General features: G+C 35.2%; 1 protein-coding gene across 5 annotated transcripts in view; it reads right to left on the bottom strand.

Annotated features, from left to right (window-relative positions):
- Positions 1-26,128, bottom strand: part of LOC115442904 (nuclear hormone receptor FTZ-F1) — a 102,366-nt gene that overhangs the window by 29,068 nt on the left and 47,170 nt on the right. For 4 of the 5 annotated variants that reach the window (XM_030168104.2, XM_030168106.2, XM_030168107.2 and 1 more), the window contains exon 1: positions 10,544-11,436. In XM_030168104.2, coding sequence (XP_030023964.1) covers positions 10,544-11,042 — 499 coding nt within the window. In that variant the 5' untranslated portion in view covers positions 11,043-11,436. Of the gene's footprint in view, positions 1-10,543; positions 11,437-26,128 lie in introns of those variants that run through there. The other variant, XM_030168105.2, reaches the window with a different exon arrangement.

Here is a 26,128-nt window from a genome sequence, read left to right as displayed (position 1 = left end):
GCCGCAACCCAGCAAAACACAGGGTATCGATCTCTAAAATGATTCTATGATGCCGTTTTTGCTTATTAGCTTACGTTGAGGTTTTAATTAATATTATGTAGTTTGTTATCAGTTATGATTATCTTCTTTTTTAATATATCTTCTTGATCGCGTTCTTCATTATTAAAGGTCGTGTCCCAGTAAGGCCTTCGTGGTTTTATATATTGTATCTTTCCATTTTCAACAGACACTTCAGTGAGGACAGTTACTTCATCTACCCAACGAATAGGTGTTTGGCCGAGAGGTCTTTTTCTTTCTACTTTAAACACCACAAACAATTTGTCAAGATTATCTGTCTGACGGCGGGCAATATGTCCAAAATAACCAAAAATCCTTTGGGAAAAGGTCGTTGATAATCTGGCTCTTATGCGTAGTTGCTCGAGGATAGATTTGGTCGTTCTTGTAGCGGTCCATGGTGTACCGAGTATTCTTTGCCAACACCACATATCGAAAGCTATTTTCTTTCGTTTTGTTGCCCGTATCGTCGTATAATAATACATTGGACCTTTTAAAAACCATTCGATGTCATATTTGGCTTTATTTATAATATATCTAAGCATTTAGCTTTAAACATAATAAGTACGTTATAGTAGTCGATAATGCGGTAAACGAGGTCAGTTGTTTATTACATGATTAACTAGATCAAGGTCAAGGTCATTTTTACAAATCAAAAACATATGCCCCGGTGACAAACAGCCGGAGAGCAGAAATAGATACATACGTGTGAGCTCACCTCGCATTCTCGCGTTATTTGTGACTGTGGCCCACTTGTTGGAGATGGGTCAAGGTCGGCCTTGACAATCAGGTCACGGAATCCAAGCCGATATCTTTGCAGCACTTCTCCAACAGAATTTTCTTTTAAATTAATTACATACACTCAAAGCATTAATTGAAGTCCCACCTGAAAGTTCCTATTACCTTCGATAATCCGAAACTCGACCTTGGCATACGCGTCAGGGCCATCAAGTAATCGTGTCAACGAGATAAAAAATAGTATGTACCGAAAGGACGGGAAGAGGTGGGGATCGCTCCTTGTACCGACGAGTCGGTGAAACTTGGTCAAGGCTGATGCCAACGCGGCCCGCGCTCCCCGCGCCGTTACGACTGCTGCCGAACATGCCCGATCGTAGCCGAACTACCGCACGCACTCGATCGCGCGCCCAGATATCGGCAGCCCCCGATCATTACACAACCAAGATAAATCATCGCCCGCGATGATCCGCTCAACTGTGTCAAGAACTCACACTTGCAGTCTTTAACACTTGTTAGAATCCTACTAGAACATCCGATAAAATCATCCTAATACTAACTGCTTCAAACTTATTTTTTTTTTCTTCAATCGCATAATTTGCTTTTAGATTTTTCATACGCAATAACATATAACTTCAGTTGTAACAACGACAATTATGTACATATATAATTTTTATGAATGCAAACAACCTGGACTTACAGAATTTACGCGCTAAAACCGGTTCCGCGATACGAAGGCGGACCTGAAGCGCCTGTTCAACGAAATCCTTCTAAGATGGCGGCGTCCGTAGAAATGTCGTAATAATACGACAGGTAATGCCTAAAAAATAGAAAGGCCCGGTGTGCGAGGCCGTTCTGTCGAAACAGTCGATTTGGGTCAAGGCAGTGCGCCGAAATAGTCGGCTGGCGCGCGCGTTTTTATTGTGATCTAACAACATCTGTCGTTGCCGCAAGCGCCTGACCCCTACAACTTTGTTGGCCACACTCGTGTACGTGGGCTAGGCGTTACACGGACTTACATGGTGCACAATAGACCCTGTCATCATATGCCATCACTGAACTACCCACCACATTGTATATCTACATGATTTCTTTTAAAATTACTAATCATTAGAATAACATAAAAAAACTAAATTATTTTTTTTAATTCATTACGATTTAAGGCCCTACCTCCAAGAAAACGGCGCACTAACCGATTTCTCGTTGTGAGTCTCTCATATATGGGAGTCCGCCTGGGTAGGTACCATCGCAATGTCTATTTTTACCGCCAAGCAGCAGTGTTTAGTAACTGTTGTGTTCCGGTTTGAAGGGCATTGTAGCCAGTGCAACTACTTTACATAATAAGACTTAACATCTCATGTCTCAGGGTGGCGAGCGCAGTGGAAATACCAAACAATACTTTGTAATTCAAGGTGTTAAATGGTGTTTCTTTTGTTTATGGGTGGTCGTATTGCTTACCATCAGAGGAACGGCAAGCTCACCTCATCCAAAAAAATTAAATTGTATTTATTTTTTTAAAATTACCTTATCCAAATTTATAATGCATAATAGAAAATAAAATTAAACATAAGTAATTTATTTTCTGCAGTATGTTATCTTTACTTTGGTTGGTTAATTTTTTTAAATGTGGATAATATTGCTTCATTAATTTTATAACGAAAATAATACTAAAATTATTAGTATTCCACTGCGCTCCCCATCCTGATACCCAAGATGTTAAGTCTTATTACGCCCAGTAGTTACACTGGCTACCTATCTACCTACTATAGTTTTTATATTATTCTATAAAAAGAATAATACAATATTTGTCTGATACAGTTACGGAAGGTTGAATCAACTGAAAAAAATAGTTGTATGTTATTAAAATATTTAATTACCTAAGTACCTAAATATTTTTTTACTGAAAAATGAATTCATTAAATTATAACTCACATAATGGAGTAAGAGAATATACACCACGTTATACTTAATGGATAATTTGAAACAACGTTTAGGTTTTTTACTTAATTTAATATTATTTAACAAGCTATTGCAAACCGAGCTACATACAAGTATGTATTTGTAAGCTTGTGATGAGCTTAGTTCCGAGGGTTTCCCGCAGTTCCAGCCGCAGTTCCCATAGATAAAACTCCCAGTGTGCGTTTTTTCGGGTTAGAATTATACATGTTAGTCAAGAACAGGCTCTTTCTAAGTACCCTGGATAAAGTTTACTCATTTTATCTCAGTAATTAGCTGCCGTGGGAAATTTTAATTTTTAATTATTTTTCAAATAGATGGCGCTGGCGTCGTAACGACGGTGATCGATCGCTATGCGATCTATATTTATTTTTAAAAAACAATAAAAATTTATACACTGCCACGACCAGTTCTTACCCAATTGATCCCAAGTTACTTCGAATCGGCTGTATCGCAGCCGTCTAGCAGCAGTAAAATGTTTTAGCTATTTATGGAAGTTGAACTTCGTGGTAGATGAAGAACCTTTTAAGTCAAAAAGAGTGCATTTTTAGTTAGGGAAGCGAGGTATCACTGGTTATATTGCAGACACTAGCTAGATATACGACTAACTTCCCGGACGGATTTCAATGCGACGAGATGACTGATGAGTCAAGTGTCACTTATTGCAGTTTTTTATTTTTGTTCCGTTCCTCCATTTCAACGATTCAATGCAATCTACAACGTTCCTTAATATAATCTATATTGATGTAATAATAATAAATAAACCAAACCGTAGAAAATTTTGCAATCTCAAACTAATATCTTATTAGAAACTGCGATAGGTTTTCGGTCCCATCACACTCAGAGCCGTAATTTGTAGATGAACTAGTTAAATCCCTATCTGGAGATCTACCCCGACTTTACTAATCTCGTAATAGTAGACCTACTGCATGCTATATCAAGAATATGATTATTTATTTAGTTCATCTACTCTAAAAGTTTTTCAATTCTGGTTAACATTACGAAAAGATTATGTAGTGGACATAAACCTACATCATAAATGATTGCTATAAAATACCAAAAACTATGTTGATTTGGGTATATCTTCGCCCCAAAACAATATTATGATAATATTGCTCGTAATGACGCTGTTTTAAATATGTACTTAATGTTGCTTATCTTTTTAATAATTCAGCCACTTTGACCTGACGGCAAAACGACACCCGATGAAAAAAAGGATTTTTTACCATCAAATAATTTTATTACGATAAAATGTCTAAAATTGTGGCTTGATCTTTCTTATGCGTGTACTCTGTCATTTATTAAGAAACAAACTTCTGGAGCAATAGAGACTATTGCATCGGTTTGTTTATCGCGGCACGTTCACGTGCCTTTGGTGAGTACTTATGGTAAGCAATATAATAAGGTAGGATCTATGCCCATTACTCAAAACAATATACATTACAAATAGAAATTGACTGATTGAACTGCAAGGTTTATTGTTTTTTTTTTAATATTTGTGACTTACAGCTAATATTACACAAGTATTCATGATAATCAAGACGAGTTTGTTATCAGTGCACAAATTAACAAGTAAAGAAACCAACACGCATGACCTACAAATTTACTCCGAGAAAAGTAAATTGTCCAAACTAGAATGAATCACATTTACAGAAATTTCTGTTACTTAAAACTTTATCATTTTTTTTTATTGTTTTGTACTTTTACAGTCGAATAAATGATTTTATGATTACTCGTAACATACTGGCAATTATGACGCAGTGGTTTAACTTAGGTTTTTGGAGAATATAATTTTCTTAAAATGTGACCCGTGTGCATACTAAACTTCAATGGTTATTTAGGATAAATACTTATATATTAGAAAACAAAAACATTTTGTACTCTAACAAACACAATGATACATTTATTGTGGTGCCAAAGTGAATCCTGACCTATATTGCCAGGACGAGAAAATAGAACATTTTTATACCTAGTACCTAAACCTTATTATTTTATAAAAATATTTGTGTTTTATAGTCATAATGTACACTGTACTAACAAGTAAAATAGAGTATAATAGTATTTTACTATTCTAATGTGTGTATTTCGATTTATGCAAATATAAAATGTTACAGCGTATTCCGCAACATAAAGCCGAAAGAGCACAAGCATCGCCATGGCGTTCGATTACGTAAGGCAGCGTTCATTTCGCGGGCAGCGGTCCGTGTAACAACCATCATTATTCGTATACCGCCATCCACCGCCGCACCGCGCCGTGCCCAACACACATAGGGAACAAATTACATCCACGAGTACATTACTGAATAAAACCATGTTATGTACGTTCGTCTATGGAATTTTTCATAAAAAAGCGTGTTGTTCTGCATGCCCCACATGTTTTTCTGTCCCAAATAAGAGAGAGAATAAGGCTATGTGCATCTTTGACATGTTATTTATTAAATATAATATCTAATGGCGACACTAACCCAATAGTAAATACGGCAAAGCAGGGCAATAGCGTTTATTTACGACTAACAGAAGTCGCAGCCTATATATTAAATGATATAGATAATTTTATAAATTTAACGCAGTGGTCATGTACGTTTGAGCACATTCATTAACGTATATTTAATATACGAATAATAAACACACACACACACATTACTCATCAGTAATGCAGAGATTCATTTTTTATTTCAGATGTGTTTCTCTGCCAGCCATTTCTTTATAATTTTTTATAAGTGCATTCTTCAAAATATCTTAATCTTTCAATAATCCCTAAGATGATGTTTATTTCTGGAAAATCAATCATTTTTTTTATATTCGAAGAGTTTTCTTTCTTCTTGCGTCTTGGGCTTTCGGACTAAAACACTATTTTTTTAAGCTTCACCAAAGCGTACAATACAATATTATTATATCTTTTCGGGGATACGATAATAAAGGTTACAAGTGTTCAAGAGTCGTTTTTATAAAAAAATATAGTAAAGTTAACCTAGAGCTTATTCAAGTCGAAGTTGGGTAAAAATTAGGCTTGCTTCATGGACATGTAATGTGATACGTGTTTAGGTCACATTTGGGTAGTCCGTTGCCAGTTGCGACAGGTCGACCGAGCGTCTTGTGAAACGGCGCTTGCGCAGCTCACCCCACCGACGACGCCGGCCGATTGTGTCGAAACGCGCAGCACAATCGCCGCCCGCGAGCGCACACCCGATTTACAACCCCCACTAATATTTTAATTTTATCAACTTATATTGTTCATGATTTAAATAATTTACTTTTGATGTGGATGATATCGTAACCAAAGTAAGCTGCACGGCGTTCTACTTTATGCGACTAAGTGTGACGCTTGCGTCGCGTCACTGCTGTACTAAATAATACGTAGCATTTGGATATTAAACGAACATGAAGCAGCGGCACTCGCTGCCGCCTAGTACGGATAGTCGCTGACGTAACTCGAGGGTTATTTCACATAGATAGCGATCATTAAATAGCCTTTATTATACATTATTTCTGTACGACATATTTTAAATAAATCGTTCCGATATATGTAGATTTTTAAATTAGGCTCAATACCAGTTACCAATGGTAACGTATGAACATAATAAGATTAAGTACTATTTACTGTTTATTTATGCGGCGTACTTTTAGTTCCTTTTACATTAATTTATCGTGTTCGATAGTAACGAGCGACGATATTGTAATATGTTAATGTAGTGTTGCATAGTAGCGCGTGTATAATTTTAGAATAATTATCGCAGATAGGGTGACGGCAGTGAGCCGGAGCAGTGCTCGGCGTTGACTGCGCTGAACGGTGGTACGGTGGCATTGCACAAGCCTCGGTGCAGGTCGTACAGGCAGTGCAAGGCTCTCGCAACCGCCGCGCCGCTATTCGGGTCAGCCAACGATTTGTGTGAATTGTGTCATCTGACATATGCTTGCGATAAATGTACCTCGTTATTTACGTTTTTGTATTGTTACAACGTAGTCTTTTATTTTTTCATTCTTTGTGTATGTTGTTTTATCCAAGTACAAGTGGAATACTATTTAAAGTAAAAACTTTGTGAATAATTTTATTTAATTGATGACTCAATCTGGATCAACTAATGGGAAAATATACAGAAACAGTTTAGCCATGAAAGATAAACCGAAAAACAAATTTACGCATTTAGGGAGCCAGGAACTAGGGATGTAACCTTAGGTCAAATCGTATGCAATATGGTCTAAAGCGATTAACCTAATTAAACATCATATATATACATTTAACAATTCATGTTGTATTACCGACGCTGTCTGGCGGCTGGTACGAATGATAACGTAATGTACCAATTTTGATCAACAATTTTTATATTGATGGAAAAACAGTTAAAATTTCATCATTTTCATATTATTATTTTACAGGCATTTACGTATTGTGATATTTTGTAAGTAATATATACACATAAATATTCGCTAGAAGGAAATGAAATTTTAATACATTGTTTAATTATCCCTAATATATGTATATCGTTCAGCGGCCCACTTACAATAACCAGAGGAAGCACTTCCGGTGGACCGACGGATCCTGGAGTTACAATAATAAGTAGTAGTACACTAAAAAAGGCTAAAAACGTTAGGGTTTTTTGTATGTAACCAATGCGTTTTTGAACTATTATATACTTTCAAATAAGAGTGTGATCTTTTTTACTTTTATTATATATTTATATAGATATTTGAGAAAGAATTCTGATGGAAGATAATTTTAAATAATTAAGTCTATAAAATAAGACTATTCGACATTGATTTGATGTTTGTTTTATTTAATGAAATACTTGGTTCGAATAACTAACTATTATACTCGCGTTTGATACTGAAAAATATAACCCACGACATATATTGTAGCTGATTGAAGCAGATGATGCTCACCAAAGTTATACCCTGGCAATGTTATTGCTATTAAGTGACTCGGGTGCGTACCGCCCGTGTATTATTTTGCACTGCGGCGCATGATTGCCTCGTCTAGACGTTTTTGATGACAGTCTTTATGAATTACACGTGTTTACACGTTCGTGCCTATAATTTGAAATGCTGTGTTTGTAACATGTGCAGAGTATTCTAAATACATTTACTAAAATGAAATTGTACATGTAGTTTTTGATGTTGCAAATACCGCAGCATCTGGCAAAACGCGGAATGGCGAACGGCTCACGCACACTAGCGTTAGCAGTCGTCACGTAGCGCCGGCGGGCCCGCGCGTCTGCGCCCGCGCCCGCGCACGCACCGCACGCACAACGAGCAGCGCGCGCGTCGCATCGCGGCCCCGCTCGCAAGTAGGTCAGGGCGCTTTGCGGCCGCGCGCGTTTTAAATTTAGAACGATCCGCACTTCAAGCTCCGCCCCACGCGATCATCTAACTACACGTTAATGTGTTACCTTCAAAACGTCCACCTGTAACCACACCCTTGTATTTGTTAGTGTGGTATGAACGACGCAGCGGGTCATGTTGTGTGCCCTGTGCCGCGTGTGCACTGCGTATCGCACGTGTCTGACTTCCATGTCCACAGCCGCGCCACGCACTATGGACGGCCGTCGCTAAATTAGCCTGGATCAATTTGGGAAATATCTTATAAAAAATCGATTTTTCTAAAATATAGATAAAGTGAATTAAATTTTTAGAAAGCTCCCTCGGTGACCTTAGATCATCGTATTATAAAGAAATCCTACAAAAACTAATTATTTATTAATAATGCCTGTATAAAAGCGGTTATAATTATGATTTCACAAAATTATCACAGAAATTTTGATACATTAAATCGTATTAACAAGAAAGTCCTAAAAACAATCACGGCAGGTAAATATCAGCGTCAAGAAAATAACATATAAAATGTCCTCTCATCAGTAGCTCGCTTGAAAGTATTCCAATTGAATTTTTGTGAATAAAAGGCAGTCTGAAGACATTAACCAAAAGACAAAAATATTTTAATATTATTGGTCATATAAGTTTATGGGCCATGGTCATATGTTAATTCTCAGTTTTATTCTTTAAAACTGATACATGACATTATGATTTTGAGTTTTTCTACAAAGCAATATATAAACCTAGAATTATATATTTCTGAAAAACAAAATTAAACAATAGAAGATGCCAGTTTCTACCAGTAGGATTTATCATTTTGCTCGGCAGTATTCATTTCAGTGACAAACAACTCACAATTGACTTAATGGTGGTGCATTATATCATCAGTTGATCAACATCAATAGTCAATATCAACGTGTTTATTGAATGCATGACTTGCTAAACGAACGAAGATTCATTTAAGCTGACAGAATATTATTAAATGGAGTCCTTGTTTTCAGTCTTATTATATAATGTTTTATATTTCGACCATAAAATTAAGAAGTGTTCATTCGCGGATAACCTCGTTATTTTTAGGATAGATTCATAGTTGGTGCATGCCTTGCCTTTAATAAAAAATATAGTCATGGTCAAATGTGATCTCTATACATTTCTGTCTGTTTGCGGTTATACACTTGTACTTATTTTATAACCGTAAACTTAATTGATTTGGCCGTCAAAATTAATGCACTGGCGTATACAAAAGTAGTGCTTCATAGATTTAATACACACTTATTATGAAAACCCGCTGATTTTTTTATTACATTCAAATTTGCTCAAAAATACATTGGATATATAACTGACAATATGAAAATAAACAAATTAGAGTGTAAAAACAGTACCCCAAAGCACAATAGCATTCGATTGAGACTGATTGGTACATTACTGCAATGCACAATACGTAACCGCCTTTGCCTTTTTTAATTTTCTATATTACAACAATTGTAGCTGATCGATTGCTGCAAAGGTACGTAACCTCAGTCTTATTTAGATGATCTAATAAGCATAGTCAGTCTATTGAAAATATCAAGTATATTTATAACTGGTTTTTGTACGCGGCTTCCCCGCATGGAAGTGTTGCTGGGATAAAGTTCCAGCATGATCGACACGACGCGACAGCACTATCTTCATGCTAAATTTGATCGAAATAAGTTTAGTGGTTCATCTGTGATAGCGTAACAGAAAGACAGACAGAGTTACTTTCGCATCTATAATATAAGTGTGAGGTATGGCTAATATTATCGCTTTTAAAAGCTGGTTTTAAAAGCATATCATTTATGTATGTACTTAATATTAAATACGATGAAATCTACGTTATAACCTACTTTAAAACTCATTTCAAATTGCATTTTGTACGAAACTACAATCTCCTTAATAGGCAGGACTTACAATTATTAATTCATAAAATTCATTATTACAATATAATATTGCTTTGTAAAACAGTGTTTTCCTAAAAATCAACATTCAGATGTTTGTTTGGTATTCCTGCATATCCAAATGTGTTTAATGGATCGTACCTAGGTATGTACAAGATTAAATGGTTACTCTCGGGATAAAAGTGATTATTTTTCATTCTATGTGGATAAAATGTTATTTTAATAATATTCAGTAATGAACGCAGTAAAAGTAGAGATTGCGATATGATGGCATCATGGGCACGCGGCCCGCGAACACGCCGACGCGAACTGGGTGAAGGTCGACGAGGAGTCGCTGCTTCTTGGCCTGACATCTCGTAAGTTGCAAGTCGCGTCACAACCGGCTACTCATAGCAACGGAATAAGATTTTCATTTTTAATTTATTGCAATCAGAAATTATAATTCTAACGCAACTAAGTTTCAATCTAATCGGCATTACTACATAATACAAACCCCGTACACCCTACCAGGTTATGCAGATTTGATTTTATACCATACTTAATGCTATCATGCTACTAACTAATTGACTTACCTTCAAGCTTCATGCCGACATCGAGGCACTTTTGGAATCGGCAAAAGGGACATCGCTTCCTTTGTGTTTTATCTATGTGGCAGGCTCTCTCAGCTACACACGTGTAAACTTTCTTGTTTTGAACGGTTCTCTTGAAGAAACCTTTGCATGATTCGCATGTGAGCAGGCCGTAGTGGTAGCCGCTGACTTTGTCTCCGCAAACAGGACACAGTTCCTCGATCACGTCCTTGGTGTCAGTCTGGTCGCACACGGCACCGGCTGCGGGCAGATAGGCTCCGGCCTCACCACCAGGGCCTGTTGGAAATAAATATGAGGCGTCCAGGTTGGCATAGCCAAAGGATTGCTGTTCGGGTGGACATTGATACGCGGCGCCTTGTGGCACGTATTGTTGCGAGGCTCCAGAGGGACCTCCGCCCGATCCCGATCCTTCGGGACCGGGACTCAGATCGAACGGGGACATGTTGAGGGACATGAGGTTTGTCTGCTGGTCCATCGTCATGCTCGGCCGCACCGAGCGGCAAATTTATTATAAATCCCTAGCGGTTACTGACCGCCCCAACGTTCACACAGTCACCGAGTTCACTAGCGGTCTCACCGCAACACTAGCTGCCGCTCGCGAGCTGCACCTGTTCAAGCACTATTGTAGGAGGCACGTAAATCCAGCACATTTTGTTCTATGATTAAGTTGTGAAAATCATACGGGCATAAAGCGCCGATGTCAGACACCGTCGATAGTTACGACCACCAACCACAGAGAACCGTCCGTTGCGAGTGTTGAGTGCGCGCGGTATGTTACGATCGCGTCAAGTAATGAGTGTCAACGAGGGGCGGCAGCGCGCGTACCGCTCCGTAGACATACCACGATCGACTGGCGGCCGGCCGGCAACGACACCGCGCGTGCCGGCGCCTCCCGCATGCGCGCCCCGCCGCCACCCGCGAGCCCCGGCCCGCTCACACAATGGAAAACGATTAGGAGCCCATGTAATAAGTGAAAGTGAGTCGGTGACCCACTTTCCCGCGATCCAGGTCTATGTTAGTGCGCGTTCGCGCGGTTGCGCCACCGCACGGGTGGAGGGCGGTGCGGGGGGGCGGCCCACTGACCCAGTTGCGCGCAGTGCCGCAGCAGGGCAGGGTTGCCTCGAACACAGAGCTGATGTTTACATTCTCACAGATCGCACGGCATTCGTTTGCGACTAGGGCTCGCTTTGTGTAAACAACATTGGACGTGAATATAATCATCCCTAATCTGCAATCTTAATTATGATGCCGCAACAGAAACTAAATTATAATAACATTAACAGGATGTAACTATTATGTCCTTAGAGACGATGTTAATGTTATACATATGCTAATTATAATTTATTTTTTTCCGAAATAACTACGTATATTTTCAAAATCTTGATACGACAATAAAAGAAATATTTTTTAAAGCATCTAAAACGATTGTTACTGATAAAATTTCAACATATATAATAATATTAAACATTATTAAGTAAGTATGTCCTGAAAACCGTAAATCAAAAAATTAAAAATAATATTTAGATAAAAAAAATCCTAACGAATTTAAATAAATAATTTTATTTCCTTCATTATCTTCAATAGTTTTATTTATAACTGCTTCTTTCTAGTATGTACTAACTACTGGCATTGTTTTAAATATTATTATAGGCATTGATAACTACGCTTTGAATGAGTTTGTACCTTAATATGAAGGAGCTAATCAGTACCATTTCTTCACTAGTTTTATACTACTATATTTTGTATAATTTTCATCAAATAGTTGACTTCAAGGTCTTCCTAACTTAACAATTAAATGCAATTGAGACATAAATAACTGATTTTTTAAGGTGCGAGTCATTCAATATCAAAAGCGAAATAAAGATCTTGACCCAGATTTTGTTAAAATCATTCAACGGGTCACGAACGAGTGACTGTGTGACAGCCTTGCATTAACAATGTAATATGATTCGAAGTGTTCTGCACTAAACACATGACAGCACGAGGTGGAACGCCAGTGCGAAATGAAATACCTAAAATGACGTCATGACTGTCTGCCTCATCGCGGAAATTACCCCACGGACCTATACTCCACCCAGCCGTCCCCAGCCACAGAGAATCATGACACCCTTACTGGAAAACTAGAAGAAATGGTATATTCCTATCATAATTTATCATTCTCAACTTATCTGGCTCGATTATATCCAAGCTTTGAGCGAACTCTTTGGTTGAAAGGGTTCCCGAGATGTCAAGTGAGATACAAAGCTATAAGTTATATCGATTTCAAATTCAATCAATTTGTAATTATATTTGTACAATTTATTTGTTTATTAGTCCTTAATAGCATGTATATCCACTGAAATATTTGCTTAACAAATTGATATTCTTTTTGGATATACGGCATTTTGGTAGTGAAAAAAAATAGCGTAATATATTTAAGCTTAAATATTGGTTTAACGAACAGCCATTACATATATATGGTTAATACAATCCAATATCCAATAAAAAACATTTCATGTTGTTAAAAGACAAATTGTAGAGTCTCGTCGACTTTATTATGTACACTAATTAGGTAATTATCCCGTAGTCAAATTGGGCTATTTATGTATACTAACGAAACATTCTACTTTTTAGGGAAAAAATACCTTATCTAACATTAAAAATGTACTTGATAAAAACGGACCTATAATCATGGGCACAGTTTTTAAACGAGTCGTACAATTAGACAATACGTGAAGTAAAACAAACACACTGCGAATATTAAATTGCGATGACTCAATAGTTTCGATTTCATAACCAAGACCTGAATACCGGATGAAAAAGCGACGGTGAGGCAGGCAGACCCGAAGTATGTCGTTTTCGCTATCACGCAGACGCCGCGGCCTCTGACGAAAGCAAGAGTATTACCGAGCGAGTCGCACACGCATTTGTGCTTTCTTCGCATGCGCTCATCTGACGTCACACTTTCACCACGACTCACGACCGATGACGCTAGTTGATGTAACGTATCGTAACAGTGCACAATAATAATGCTCATGCGACGTTTGCATTGTGTTAATGAACGAATATTTACATGTATTGATTTTGTATGAATTCCGTACACTGATAATATCGGAATTATTTCGGAAAAATCATGTATCTTTTTATGTTTTTATAGAACTTCGTAATTAATTCACTGTTACTAAGATATGTACATAAATAATAATTCTTGTGAGAAAATATGATGTAATAACATTATAGTTGATGGGTAAATCCTTAATACCGAAGAAATTAGGCAATGATGTCACATCTTCTATTAGTGAAACAGATGGGCGCAATTTTTGCCACTACCCAGTATTCGTTTTAGTGATTTATAAATTTTCTTAAGTTTTCTTTTTAATCATTAATATAATGAAGAAGAATACTAATTATATGCTGTAGGTTTTAAAATGTTTTATATATTTGTAATTATAGTTATTTCTGCTCTGGTGTCTATGAAACATAAAAGTGGATACGGCTGCAAACATAAGTAAAGCGCGAATCGGAATCCTATTAAAAACATAAGTGAAATGTTACCGAGATGCGCCGTGCCGTTTCCGTGCTCTTGTGAGTAACTAGCGCGGCGCGGCGCGGCGCGGCGTCAGTGGCTGGGCTCTCGTTCACGCATTGTAATCACGCAGCATACAGCATACGACGTGATATAAACTAAAAGCTGCATGAAACAGATGCAGACATTTCTGGCTTACTTTGTGCGAATACAAATATAGGATTGACTTTATGCTAGCAAAACAATATAAGCTCCAATCGTCAGTTTACGTTACATGACTCAAATATTTAAAGTAATATGAACCTTATTGCTTTTTTTTTCGGATTAAAAAATTTGTAAGTGATGAACTAGATTCATTTCTCATAAATTAATTTTAAACCACAAGGAAATACTAAATAACTGGTAATTAAAGTCCACAGTTTCAAAACACAAAACTAATTTTTAAGTGCTTCTCTGTGTTTATATCTATATAGTAAGTATAGCAGAGGTTCCTAATTTTATTTTCTCATAGACCGCTTTCAAAAGTTTGATGGTATACTATAATTTCAAGTTAAAGTTTGATGGTTAAATATTTTCTGCCTACATTAAAACGTGAAATCAAGCCAACATTTTAGTACTTTATTATCAAACCAGATAAATTTTGGTGGCACCCCGCTTACGAATTGAGGACCTCCATTTTTAGGTCACTTCAACGTAGACTCCCGTCACGTCTCTCGTGGACCCATAAAATACATTTTAAAGATAATAGTGTATATGTGTATTTGTGTGTGTGTCAGTAGGCAGGTGGTATATGGCAGCATTTCAGCACCTCATTCTCTATAATTCTGTCCTACATCCATTTAGAGTATTTTAAACTAGAATTTGCATTCCAAAAATAAAATCAGTAACCATCCATTCACTGATCACGGAGTCGATATTGATTCGACCTCTACGATAAAGTAATGATACGTCTTGTTTGATACAATATTGATCAATTTTCAAATAAAACAATATAAAACAAAGTAATAAGTCGCAATGATCACTTAAAGATAATATATTTTTTTAGAAGATGTACCTATGTGTAGAGGTGAAAACTATCCAGCGTTATAAAATAGCAATTGTAAGGTTTGCGCCCGAGGTGCGTACACACGTGGTTATTGTGCCTATTTTATATATTAATTTTACTTACAAACACCCGTTTAGGTCATACTTTGGTAATCATTTAGATGGATTTATTAAGGATATTATATTGGATTCATACCATCGAACATCATGCCAAACTTAATGCCTGCGATGTAACATTAATATGCATACATATTATTTACCATGTTAAACTTATTTGCCCTTAAGTCTCTGAATTTATACTATTTATTACTAGCTCTAGCTAAAAAACGTTTTTCCGGGATAAAAGTGCGGTTTTTTTTTTCGGGGTAGAAAGGAGGCTATGTCATATTTTTAGAACTTTTTCAGAGGAACAACTCCGTCATACACAATTGTTGCGTAATTTTAATTGGTTAGGCAGCACATGTAAGAGAACCTCTCAAAAGGAATAAATTTTCCCCGTTTATGCAACATTTTTCAGTAAGGCTCTGCTGATAATAGTGATGCTATATATATGTGTGTGTGTGTGTATGTATAGCCTATAGCTTTCCTCGATAAATGCTATCCAACACAAAAATATTTTTTCAATTCAAACTAGTGGTTCCTGAGAGCGCGTTGAAACAACAAACAAATTTTTTTTTTTATTTTCGCCCAACTTGGACAACTTTTCACTCCACAAACAATTCGCATCATTTTTCAAAGTTTTTCTACGGTAAGTTCAAAAAGTTACGTATACATATAAGAATTAATAAGTTTACATGAATTAAATAACTGTTAAATCACAGACGTTTAATACATTATTTTTAGTAAATTATTTTGGACTAAGTACATAAATTGTTAAGGTTCGTTATACTGCCGGTTTATTAACAACGCTAGTGTGACCCCACATTATATATATTTACAACTCAGCACACTTGTCTTCCTTTGCAACTGCTAAACTCATGTCATACTGTCTTGCTACGCTAAAGCTGTTGTTTGACACTTTTTCAACTTGTCTCTTATATAAAATGATTCGTCATGCCACTACCCACCATTATTTTGCACCGACTTGCATTATAAAATAAATGATCTAAGATTAGAAAATAAGCTTGGCAAAAAGTGGGTACACTAAATACTTACGCTACTGCCTACGGAGACAGAAGTGTATATGACATGTTGCATAAAAAAATTGGCGCTGGCCGGTTTACAAAAACGAAAAAATTTAAACCTACCACCTCTCTTATGCTTAGGTAAATTAAATTTTGGTAATATGCCCTTGAAAATCAGAATTTACGTATTAAAGAATGGCTTGAATACTAGTTCCAAGAAATTAAACTGAGTCATTAAAACTTACACAAATTAATTGGTCGACATTTATCCTAATTATTGCTATGTATGCATTGATTAAAATCACAAATTGTGAAAGTAGGTAGGAAATAAAAAAGACAACAATACGCTATAAGGTATACGAGCATTCAGCGTAGTTGTGTGTTTTTCGAGGAAGGGGAAAATTTATTCGAAGGTACATATGTGCAGTAGGTCAGTGGGTCAATGATAAATTTGTCATTGGTTTTCATATGTATAATATTGCGTCACATTTAAATTATAAATACCATTAGTTATTATTCACAATATAATATTATCGATCGACTTTAAAATGCGAGGTACTATTTTTTGTTTCTATAGCTGAGACGACAAATTAGTATTGATTAATATACTTATTTAACATCAAGTGACCTGATTGGGTTCCAATGTTGAATAAGTGATTTCTACCATCCATAAAGTCTCAGTTTCAAAAAAATAATTGATGCTTTGCTAATATGAAAGTAGGGCAATAGTAATTAGGAAGGGGTTGTAGGAGCTGACCCTTTACGTAGTTGTTACGTGATAAAAGGCTATCTCAGTTCAGCCCGTTCATCCTGCAGATAAACTATTATTTTCTATTATCGGGTGTTCCATGGGTGACGAGTGTATTATAATTATGTCTATTACAATTATATCCGGCCGGATAGTGAACACCGTAAATTACTTGTAAAATCCCGTCATAGTGGCCCACTTAAGTTTTGCGTTCCGGGATCAGCCTGTGTATATCCACTTTCAACAGGCCGCCATAATTGTGTCGACTGCCGCGGGGAAATCATTTCTCGTCCAATAGAATGCCAAATGACGAGATGATAAGGGTATCAGTAGCAGATTGATTACTTTGCCGTGGATGTATAAAAAAATGGCATGAATTAATAAAAACGATACAAGGGTCCATAGGAAAAAACGTAACTATAAAGTGGATGAAAAATGACACGCGCCTTCCGAACTTTGAAAATATGCCACAGACACTTTCTATGATGTAGAGCCCACAGTATGAAATCAGAGTAATTTTATTCCAACGCGCCGCCCGGAACTGCCAATAGGGCCATTCGATGTGATACATCATAATATCTGAATACTATGATTATCACTGTCTATTCCGTGCCTTTTATTCCCTTTTTCAGTTGATTAAAGGCTGATTGTCAAAACTATCCTCATGATATAAACAACGCATACACATGGCATTTTTGTGAGCTACGACGCAAATTTTGTATTGTGGTATCTCTGAGTTAGCTATAAGATGTTACATGTGCATTTTATACTCTGAAAGACAGATTTCCATAATGTTTACAACGGAAAATATAGAAATAAGTAAAATATTATACTGGATTCATGAATCAATCACCCAAATCAACAAAATAAGCTATCCTTTCGATAAAAGAAAAATCATATTAAATACGTAAGTATGGGTACTAAATGTTACGTGTATCATCACGCTGGGACTAATAGGAGCGGACCATAAGTGAAAAAAAAATCAAAAACGGAAAATTTATTCCTTTTAAGACCTTCTGTTGCGCGCCCCACATCAATGATTAAAGTTACGCAACATTTAAACTTAATAATAAATTAAACTTAAAACTTCAAATAAATATATTTCAAAACAAATTGGCCCGCCGCGCCGCGCCGTACGGGCAGACGGCCCGTCTGAACGCGATAAACTCAAAAACTACCCAACGGATTTAGATGAAATTTGGCACGATAATAGTTTGAGACCCTGGGAAGAACATATAATACAAAACTGAATTAGATTTTTTTAATACTAATTTATTTGTAAATATAAATAAAGTAATTGCTGAGAAATCTAAAGAAACAGGTCATATGTTTTTTATAGGGACGGCTTCGCATCAACAGGACAATTCAGTGACCTGAAATAACAATACATTAATAAACTGCGGCGTACCCACATGTTACATATATCAGTAACACAAGTCATGACTTAATTTTATATTGGTATTACTAATATTAATATAAAATCGTCTATTCGAACAAAAATAAAATTGTTTTTCAAATCACTCAATACTACTATGAAAAAGTAAGATGTTTTCAGACCCACACGTGATAGCGATAAGATACGCTGTGGCAAAGCAAAAACTAACACATTTGTCAATAACTGAGCACGACGATTCCGAATTAAAATTTGTGCCAAGGTGCCGGGTACCAGCAATTTAATGTGCATAGGACATCCATCTAAATTAAATATTCAGTTCCATAAATCCTCGTACTAATACTAGTACATTCCTAATACACACTTCTATACTATAATAAAGCAAATATTGTGTTAGTAAAAAATAAATAACAATATTAAATCACACTATACGACACTTACACCCATCAGAAACTATAATCGCTATTCATATACCGTATAATATTTTGTTTTATTGTAAAAAAGTTAAGTTTGTAAACTTGTTAGTAGGGCGTGATTTGTTAAAAGCTTTAATCCGATTCTAATATTTTTCAACCAACAACTTACTGCTAACTGCTACATTTTGCTACTTTTTATGCCGGGAACGGACTTTTATTTCGTGCGAGGACTTAAACACCTTGCTTGGAAGGGAAAGCAAAAACTATAGATAAAATAAAATGTCTATTTTTGGTGCAAACATGTTGCCCAGAAACATATTTAATTTTTCTTATATATAAATAGTTATTAATAAAAGAAGTGAATATATAATGAATGTAACATGTTATATGCCTCGTTTTTAAAGAAAACTAATATCCCAGAATTCATCAGTTTCATGTTTAAATGATATTATTTAAAAAAACTAAAACATCCAAATATTCTCAGACTTTGGAAACAAATAGGGAGAATACCGAGACTCATTTAGGCTGTTTCAAAAACCATCATTTGGTCTGGTTGAGCACTTACATCCCGACACCGATTGTCGTTAAATTTGGCGCCATAAAATATAAATAGACTATATAAAATATATTCATAAATAGGGTATATGCAACAGTGTGTCCCCTACAGAGGTATAAATGGAGTATATTATTACTACAACATAATATACTGAGTCAAACCCGTAACTAGAACATAATATACTGAGGTAAATCAGTACTGTAATATATAAACATAAATACCACTGATGTAGGTTTACTTCCTGATCAGCGAGAAGTAAAATAAAATTTCATAAGTAATACTATATTATTCAATTTAATTATTTCATTACTTTTCCTAGCTCTTTATAATGTTAGTCTTATACAAATGCGCCTTAGCAGAGAGTAGAGGGTACTCTCTACGCGTAACTACTAACTACCCACAAGAAATTTAAAAAGTCGCGTGACGCCATATCACTATAACACACCTCTTCTGTGGTGAGTCGCCCTACTGACCGCGACTACAATAATTTGTCATGGACATAAAATGAAGTTAGGTTTAACATTATTCTTGTATGCCCTAAACATTTCCGGTAATGTTCCACGAGCATGGCATGACGTCGTTGATTCCAGTACGATATCACTCTACTTGAATGTGTGTCGATTGTATTGTTGCCAAGCCGTCACCGTGCTAAGTAAATGTCTGCCCCACTGTTCATATGTTCGGAATAACAAATCAGGTTACCCAACTTCATATTTACAAAGAAACAGGCGACCTAATTTCAAGATGCGACGGTGTCGTTCCATCACGAGCATTTCGAAATCTATATCCAAGGTAGAAATGTTTAATGTTCAGAAGCGCGACGGCTGTTGAGTCGCAGAAATATAAGACTTAAAAAATACATTGATTATATTATTTTACATATTGATGTTTATATATTGGAGTGGTTAATAAATTGACATAGGAAATTTTTCTTTTTTTTCTTGCTAGTTATAGTGAAAATTGGGATTAAGTCCCGAAGAGACATATGGAAAACGAAGTGATTAATTTGGTACGAAAAAGATTTCATTAGAATTGTAAATTGCCATAGCAACGACAGGTATCGTGTATATTTATCTTGTATGTGTAGATTGTGTATATTTATCTTATATTACAAACTGGTCGCCCAGTTTCCAAAATGCGACCTTCGAATATAACATAATTCGTAGGTATTCGTGATAAATATTTCATTTCTTATCTTATGTACTAATATTTATAAATTCCAAAATTGGTAAAAATGTGTGAATTTTTGTAAGATGTAAAGACAGACACAGCTGTACCTATTGGAATGAATTTGAAACACAGATAGAGCATGTTCTGGATCAACACGTAGGGTACTTTATGCCTGGTAATTTGCTACCGTGTGGAATAATGGATATTCTTAATCTAATTTTTAAAAAGATGGTGTTGGCGTCACTACACTGATTCGATGTACTTTAGTAACAGGGAAGGTTATAGTCGCGGGTGACGCCGCGAGGTACACCTAGTTATAAATAAGTTTTATTTTTTAGCATTCCTTCAAGATGAAATAAACACGCCTGATCTCGCACTCCGCGCGCGCAATGTGTTTTAAGAAAGGGTAGGTCTTCTCTTCACGTATTGACATGTAGATGTTTTAATATTACGATTATTTTTGATATTCAATAAGACACGTGTAATGTCTTTTTTTTATTATGCATATTATATTAAAATATAAGTTTTCTGCACTCCTTCTTTGTATAGACTTTAGCTGTGCCAAATTTCATACTCCTCTTTCCGCGTAATTTTCGTAAAAAGAACATATATTTTTATTTCATTATATTTACCTTTACCCAATTTAAAGACCGTTTTTCGGATATACCATTCTCAGGATGAGAATTGACCCAAAGTGCTCAGGGATACCCTTAAGACCCCTTAACCAGGACGTGCGATACCGCGTTGATTAAAATATTTTTACAAATTCACTACACATTATAACCCTTAGGTAAAAGTCGTCTAGCTTGACGTTGATATGTTAGAAACAATTTTTTTGTTATGCCACATTCTATTTCTCAAAAACAAAATTAGTAAAGTAGCTCACTTACTTGAGGTAGTCAATTTTACGTAGGCAATTATTACTGAGATATATGGTTAGATTTTTCTCGATGTACAGAATGTTCTACGGTACATAATGTCACAGGAAATATAATATAGCAGACGCTAGGGGACTGAACAGAGTAGTATGTAGTGTCGTGTTACTAGCGCAGCCCTCGTGTACTATATATTATTTATAGTATTTATTTGACTACAGCTCCACTACATGTAATACCTATTTAAATACACTACACACATAAAATTACGGGTCTTTACCTGAAGAGACCTATAAAAAAATGTAGAGCAAAATATGCAATCCATTTTACGCAGTGACATCAGTTTTATATAGGTACAAACTTCTAATTTCAATTAAAAATTAAAATAAATAAAACATAATCGGCTGTGCATAATTTAATAAAGTTTGAATATTGTAAGTAAACTTAATTGTATGTTGTCATGGATACTTTAACAACAAAATTGATAAATAAAAAAAAAAATACTTTATGACTTCGATAGCTATATAATCATTTAAGCAAAAAATAGACATAAAACATAGTAGGGATGTTACTAAATTAAATAAAATGTATATTACCAAGTAAATGACTGGCTTTCGACAAGCGGATCTTGCCTCTGAGTTTTGGATTGGTATCGACTGAAGGTTACGAATATGAAAATAATCAAAAGTAAAACTCATAACATAAAAAATATTACATCGCGACGGTAAAGAAGAATCAAAAAGCAGAAAAAAAAAATCTTTCTGAAATCACAGCCTACAATAGGTATGGGGATTTAAAATATTATAGCTCCTGCCTTATATATATCCAAGTATAGGTTTTTTTTACCCATATTTATTATTTTAAACCACAGATTATTGGAATTAAAATATTGCCTTTAAAACGCAATATTCAGCGCCGACTGACTGATCCGATCCCAAAGTAATCATGTCCGAGAATCCCACTAAGCGTAATGAGGGAAGTTACGAATAATAACAATATTCATAGTAAAGAAAGCCTAAGAACCCCAAAAATGGTAAAACGTTTCATTTTCCTGTAATAGACTTACAATTTTATGAACAGTTAACATGTTGAAATGCATTTCATATAAAATGTATACTTGAAGCATTTATTACCTACGTACCTACGTGGAAGGTTTCAAGGTCAACGGGTTATGCACACGGAACTGTCTCCTCGCCTATTTTGTTCTCGTTCTGAAGCCCTATACAAAAGCAGTTTTTAAAGAACGCGTTTACTTATTGAAGAGAATGCACGTATTGACTTTAAAGGCCTCTCTGTGACGTCACGGAACCCACGTCGAAAGAATTACATATTTTTTGATGTATGTAAATTTATGAGAGTTTCCTAATATCTTTTTATACAGGATTAGAGACAGTCAGGAGAAAATATTATTTTCTTTTTAAAATGAGAAGTTAGTAGAGTATAAAATAAATAGGTGTGAATATTTGAAACAACTTCCTCTGCTCATACCCCCGCACATAATACAGTTGTGCAATAGGTGTTCTTGCTAATGTTTGTATTTTAAATTGCGCCATTTGTCATGAAGCGTTGCGTACAATATTGTTTGTAAGAGCTCAAACACATTTGTACACAAGTATGCATTAACATAAATCCATCAGAAGCGATACGCATAACTTGGCACAACATTAAGCATAATTAGGCGATGACCCACTTTTTTATCGAAGCTCGGGTCGATTCATTGCGCGGGCGCATGTGGCTCACAGTTCACACCTCAAACATTTTAATTGTGCGCGGCGGTAAAGCGCCCCCGCCTCGACAACGCGCCGAGCCTCCGCGCCGGGCCATGCACACTGCACACCTGTGCTTACACCGCGACGTACACGGTATACGCCACAAATAAACACTTCTATCTTGATATCCAAATGTTTACTTTAAAATATTCTATCTTTGTATACCTAAGATAATTACAAAAACAATTTTAAAATGTCCCAAGCCTTCATGGCCGCAGATAAAAAGCATAGAGCTATATAATATTAAAATTAATCCAGATTCTTTACTGGGATGTGGCCATATACTTAGGTAGAGGTTATCTCATAAGTAACGGTCCAGTAAAGAAATTCAGTGGTATTGTAGTTTATTACCTATCAGCAACACAAAATTTTATTTCCCTAGATCTAGGGGTTCTAAAATAAGAATGGTTTTTAATTTTAAGGCAAAAAAATGTATAGAAGTGGTTAACAGACGGTAAATAATTCTAATGACTACCGCTATGAATAATACCCAATAAAACAGGTGTTAATTCCAAATAATAGAACTTGCATTGTCATTTTTTGAGGACGATAAAATAAAAAATATTGTAGCGTTGTAAAACTTTATATTAAAAATATTTGCCGTTTCTATTGAATCTAAAAACGATACAACAATAAGCAATTTTCCAGAAGTTTATAAACAGCTGCACATGCAACTCATATTTGGTCACTATTCGGTATTCCACCTATTCGGCTACTTTTATCCTATTCCGAGGAATATTTGAAACCGGATAATTAATAAAATAAAAAGATGTATTTATTTTATATAAAGTATTTTTCTAGTTAGTCTAAAAATCTGTAGAACTTCTTCAGAATTATAAGAATATAAAAAGGGATAAAGTAGATGTTTGCACATTCGTATTATTGTAATAACAATTTGGGATTGGAAGATTAAATCAATTTCAAAAACCACAAAAAAATATATAATAATGTAATAGACATGTTACATTTTCTTTTTGGAATCAGTACCTGTTTAATGAGTGCCGCGAAAAACTGTGAATTTTAGAAAAAGTTTAACTGAATTTGGGTAAACTTTGCGATTATATTCAAGTTTGAACCAGTATCATTGAAAGCGTTAAAGATGATAGGCTGTTCGAAATTGTAAATTGCTGATAAAACTTTATAACGAAATAGTAAAAAAAATTATACGAAGGTCACTGGGTCAAGTAGTGATTTATAAATGTCTAGTCTATTCTCATCCAGATCATTTACGAATTGATACATTCTACGATAAACAGTATTTTTCCTTTGATTATCCATTTGTAAATCATATTGCCTAAAATCATAGTCACCTAAAAATAACAATTCTCAAATGTATTTTTTATGCCAGAAGTCAGAAGCTGGGGAAAGAACAAAAGAAATATTAATACACACATAATAATATGGAGTTAATGCTACTTAAATTTGTAGTTGTACATTGGAAAAAAAAAATATTAAAACTACTAAACTATACTGTAGGCAAATAAATATCCTGCGGCAACGCGTTACCGGAATAAATGGTAGTCTATGTGTAAATCCAGGACATGGTCATGTTTGTGCCAGTTCATTCAAATTCATTCAGCAATTTAAATGCGTGATTGGCTAACATACGTTCAAACAACTCCACCAACTTACACATTTCTAATGTTAACATATAATTATTACTGCGAGAAAGAAATTCATCAAAAATGAAATTTGGATGATGGCGTGTGTTTAACAGAGTATTATTTACTACAATTTTTTTCTTGCAGTATTACTTAACAGTTAGGAATTATAATTAAAGGATTCGGCATTATGTTGTAGGCAACATAATGCCAAATCTTACATCGTCGACAACGCATGAGTGAGTCTCAACTAGCTTCTGTAGACGTTTAGGGATAGTACCTCATGGTTACCTACCAACACGTTACTCATGGCTACTTGTTCAATTGCAAACTTTTGTAAAAATTATTATTCAGTTTGGAAACCTAGTCCAATATTAAGGATATGCGTGGTTGTCAATTTCGCTGAGATTTAAATTGATGCCATGATCTGTAGGAAAGAAGCAAGTATTATATTGTGACAAAAGAACCATTCCAATTGACAGCTTTGTGTGATTATAATCTGTATTGAAGTTACAAAAACTGGGACATCACAATTAGAGTTAATTTTGCTATGTATAAATAATTGCTTAAAAAATTATTCGTCGACAAAAAATCGTACATTTATTACCCAGCCTATTATATGTATAGTGAGAACGCTATTTCTCACGTATATGTAAATAAGCTGAGCCTTGGCCTGGTTACCACGATTTTAGCGGTATTACAAAATACTCGAGTGATGCGGCGTCCGCGCATTTGAGTGGGGATTATGTCGACTAATACGCAAACTCACAATGATATAAAAATATGTTCCTATGATATGATTCTCAAACCATTGCGATGTCCTAAGGTATAATTAATTAATTGCTGAATCAGTTTCAAACATTTGAACCATTATTAATTGCTTTTTACACATCTGTATGTATAGTAGAAGAACACTAAATATAATACAGTAAAAATATTCAAAATGATTTCCTCCAATAAAGTTTTAGAAAAACAACAATTGATGTTTGTTTAATTTTGTTATTAACTTTGTTTGGTAAAAATATATCTTATAGGTCATTTTATAACATTACAATGCAATATATACAGTAAAATTACTTTGTTACGCAATATTTATTTTTTAACAACACAATAGAAAAGTATTCCGCCGAAATAACATATTATATGTGCATATATAGAAAATATGTATACATATTTTTATTACTGTATTACAACAGATGGAATATTATTTTTTTAAATAATAACATGTAGATCATAATTAATTCATCGGAAGTTTATTGAGCAAGCGTAAATACTAGCACAGACAAAAAAACTGATTTTGTGAAGGCGAATAGAATGTAACATAGAATATCAATAATTTAAATAAATTGTTTTCAGTTTTGGTTGA

The sequence above is a fragment of the Manduca sexta genome, chromosome 27 (genome assembly GCF_014839805.1).
Source record: "Manduca sexta isolate Smith_Timp_Sample1 chromosome 27, JHU_Msex_v1.0, whole genome shotgun sequence".
Classification (NCBI taxonomy): Eukaryota; Metazoa; Arthropoda; class Insecta; order Lepidoptera; family Sphingidae; genus Manduca; species Manduca sexta.
The sequence above is the reverse complement of the archived record's forward strand: the minus strand, read 5'-3'. Positions and strand labels throughout refer to the sequence as shown.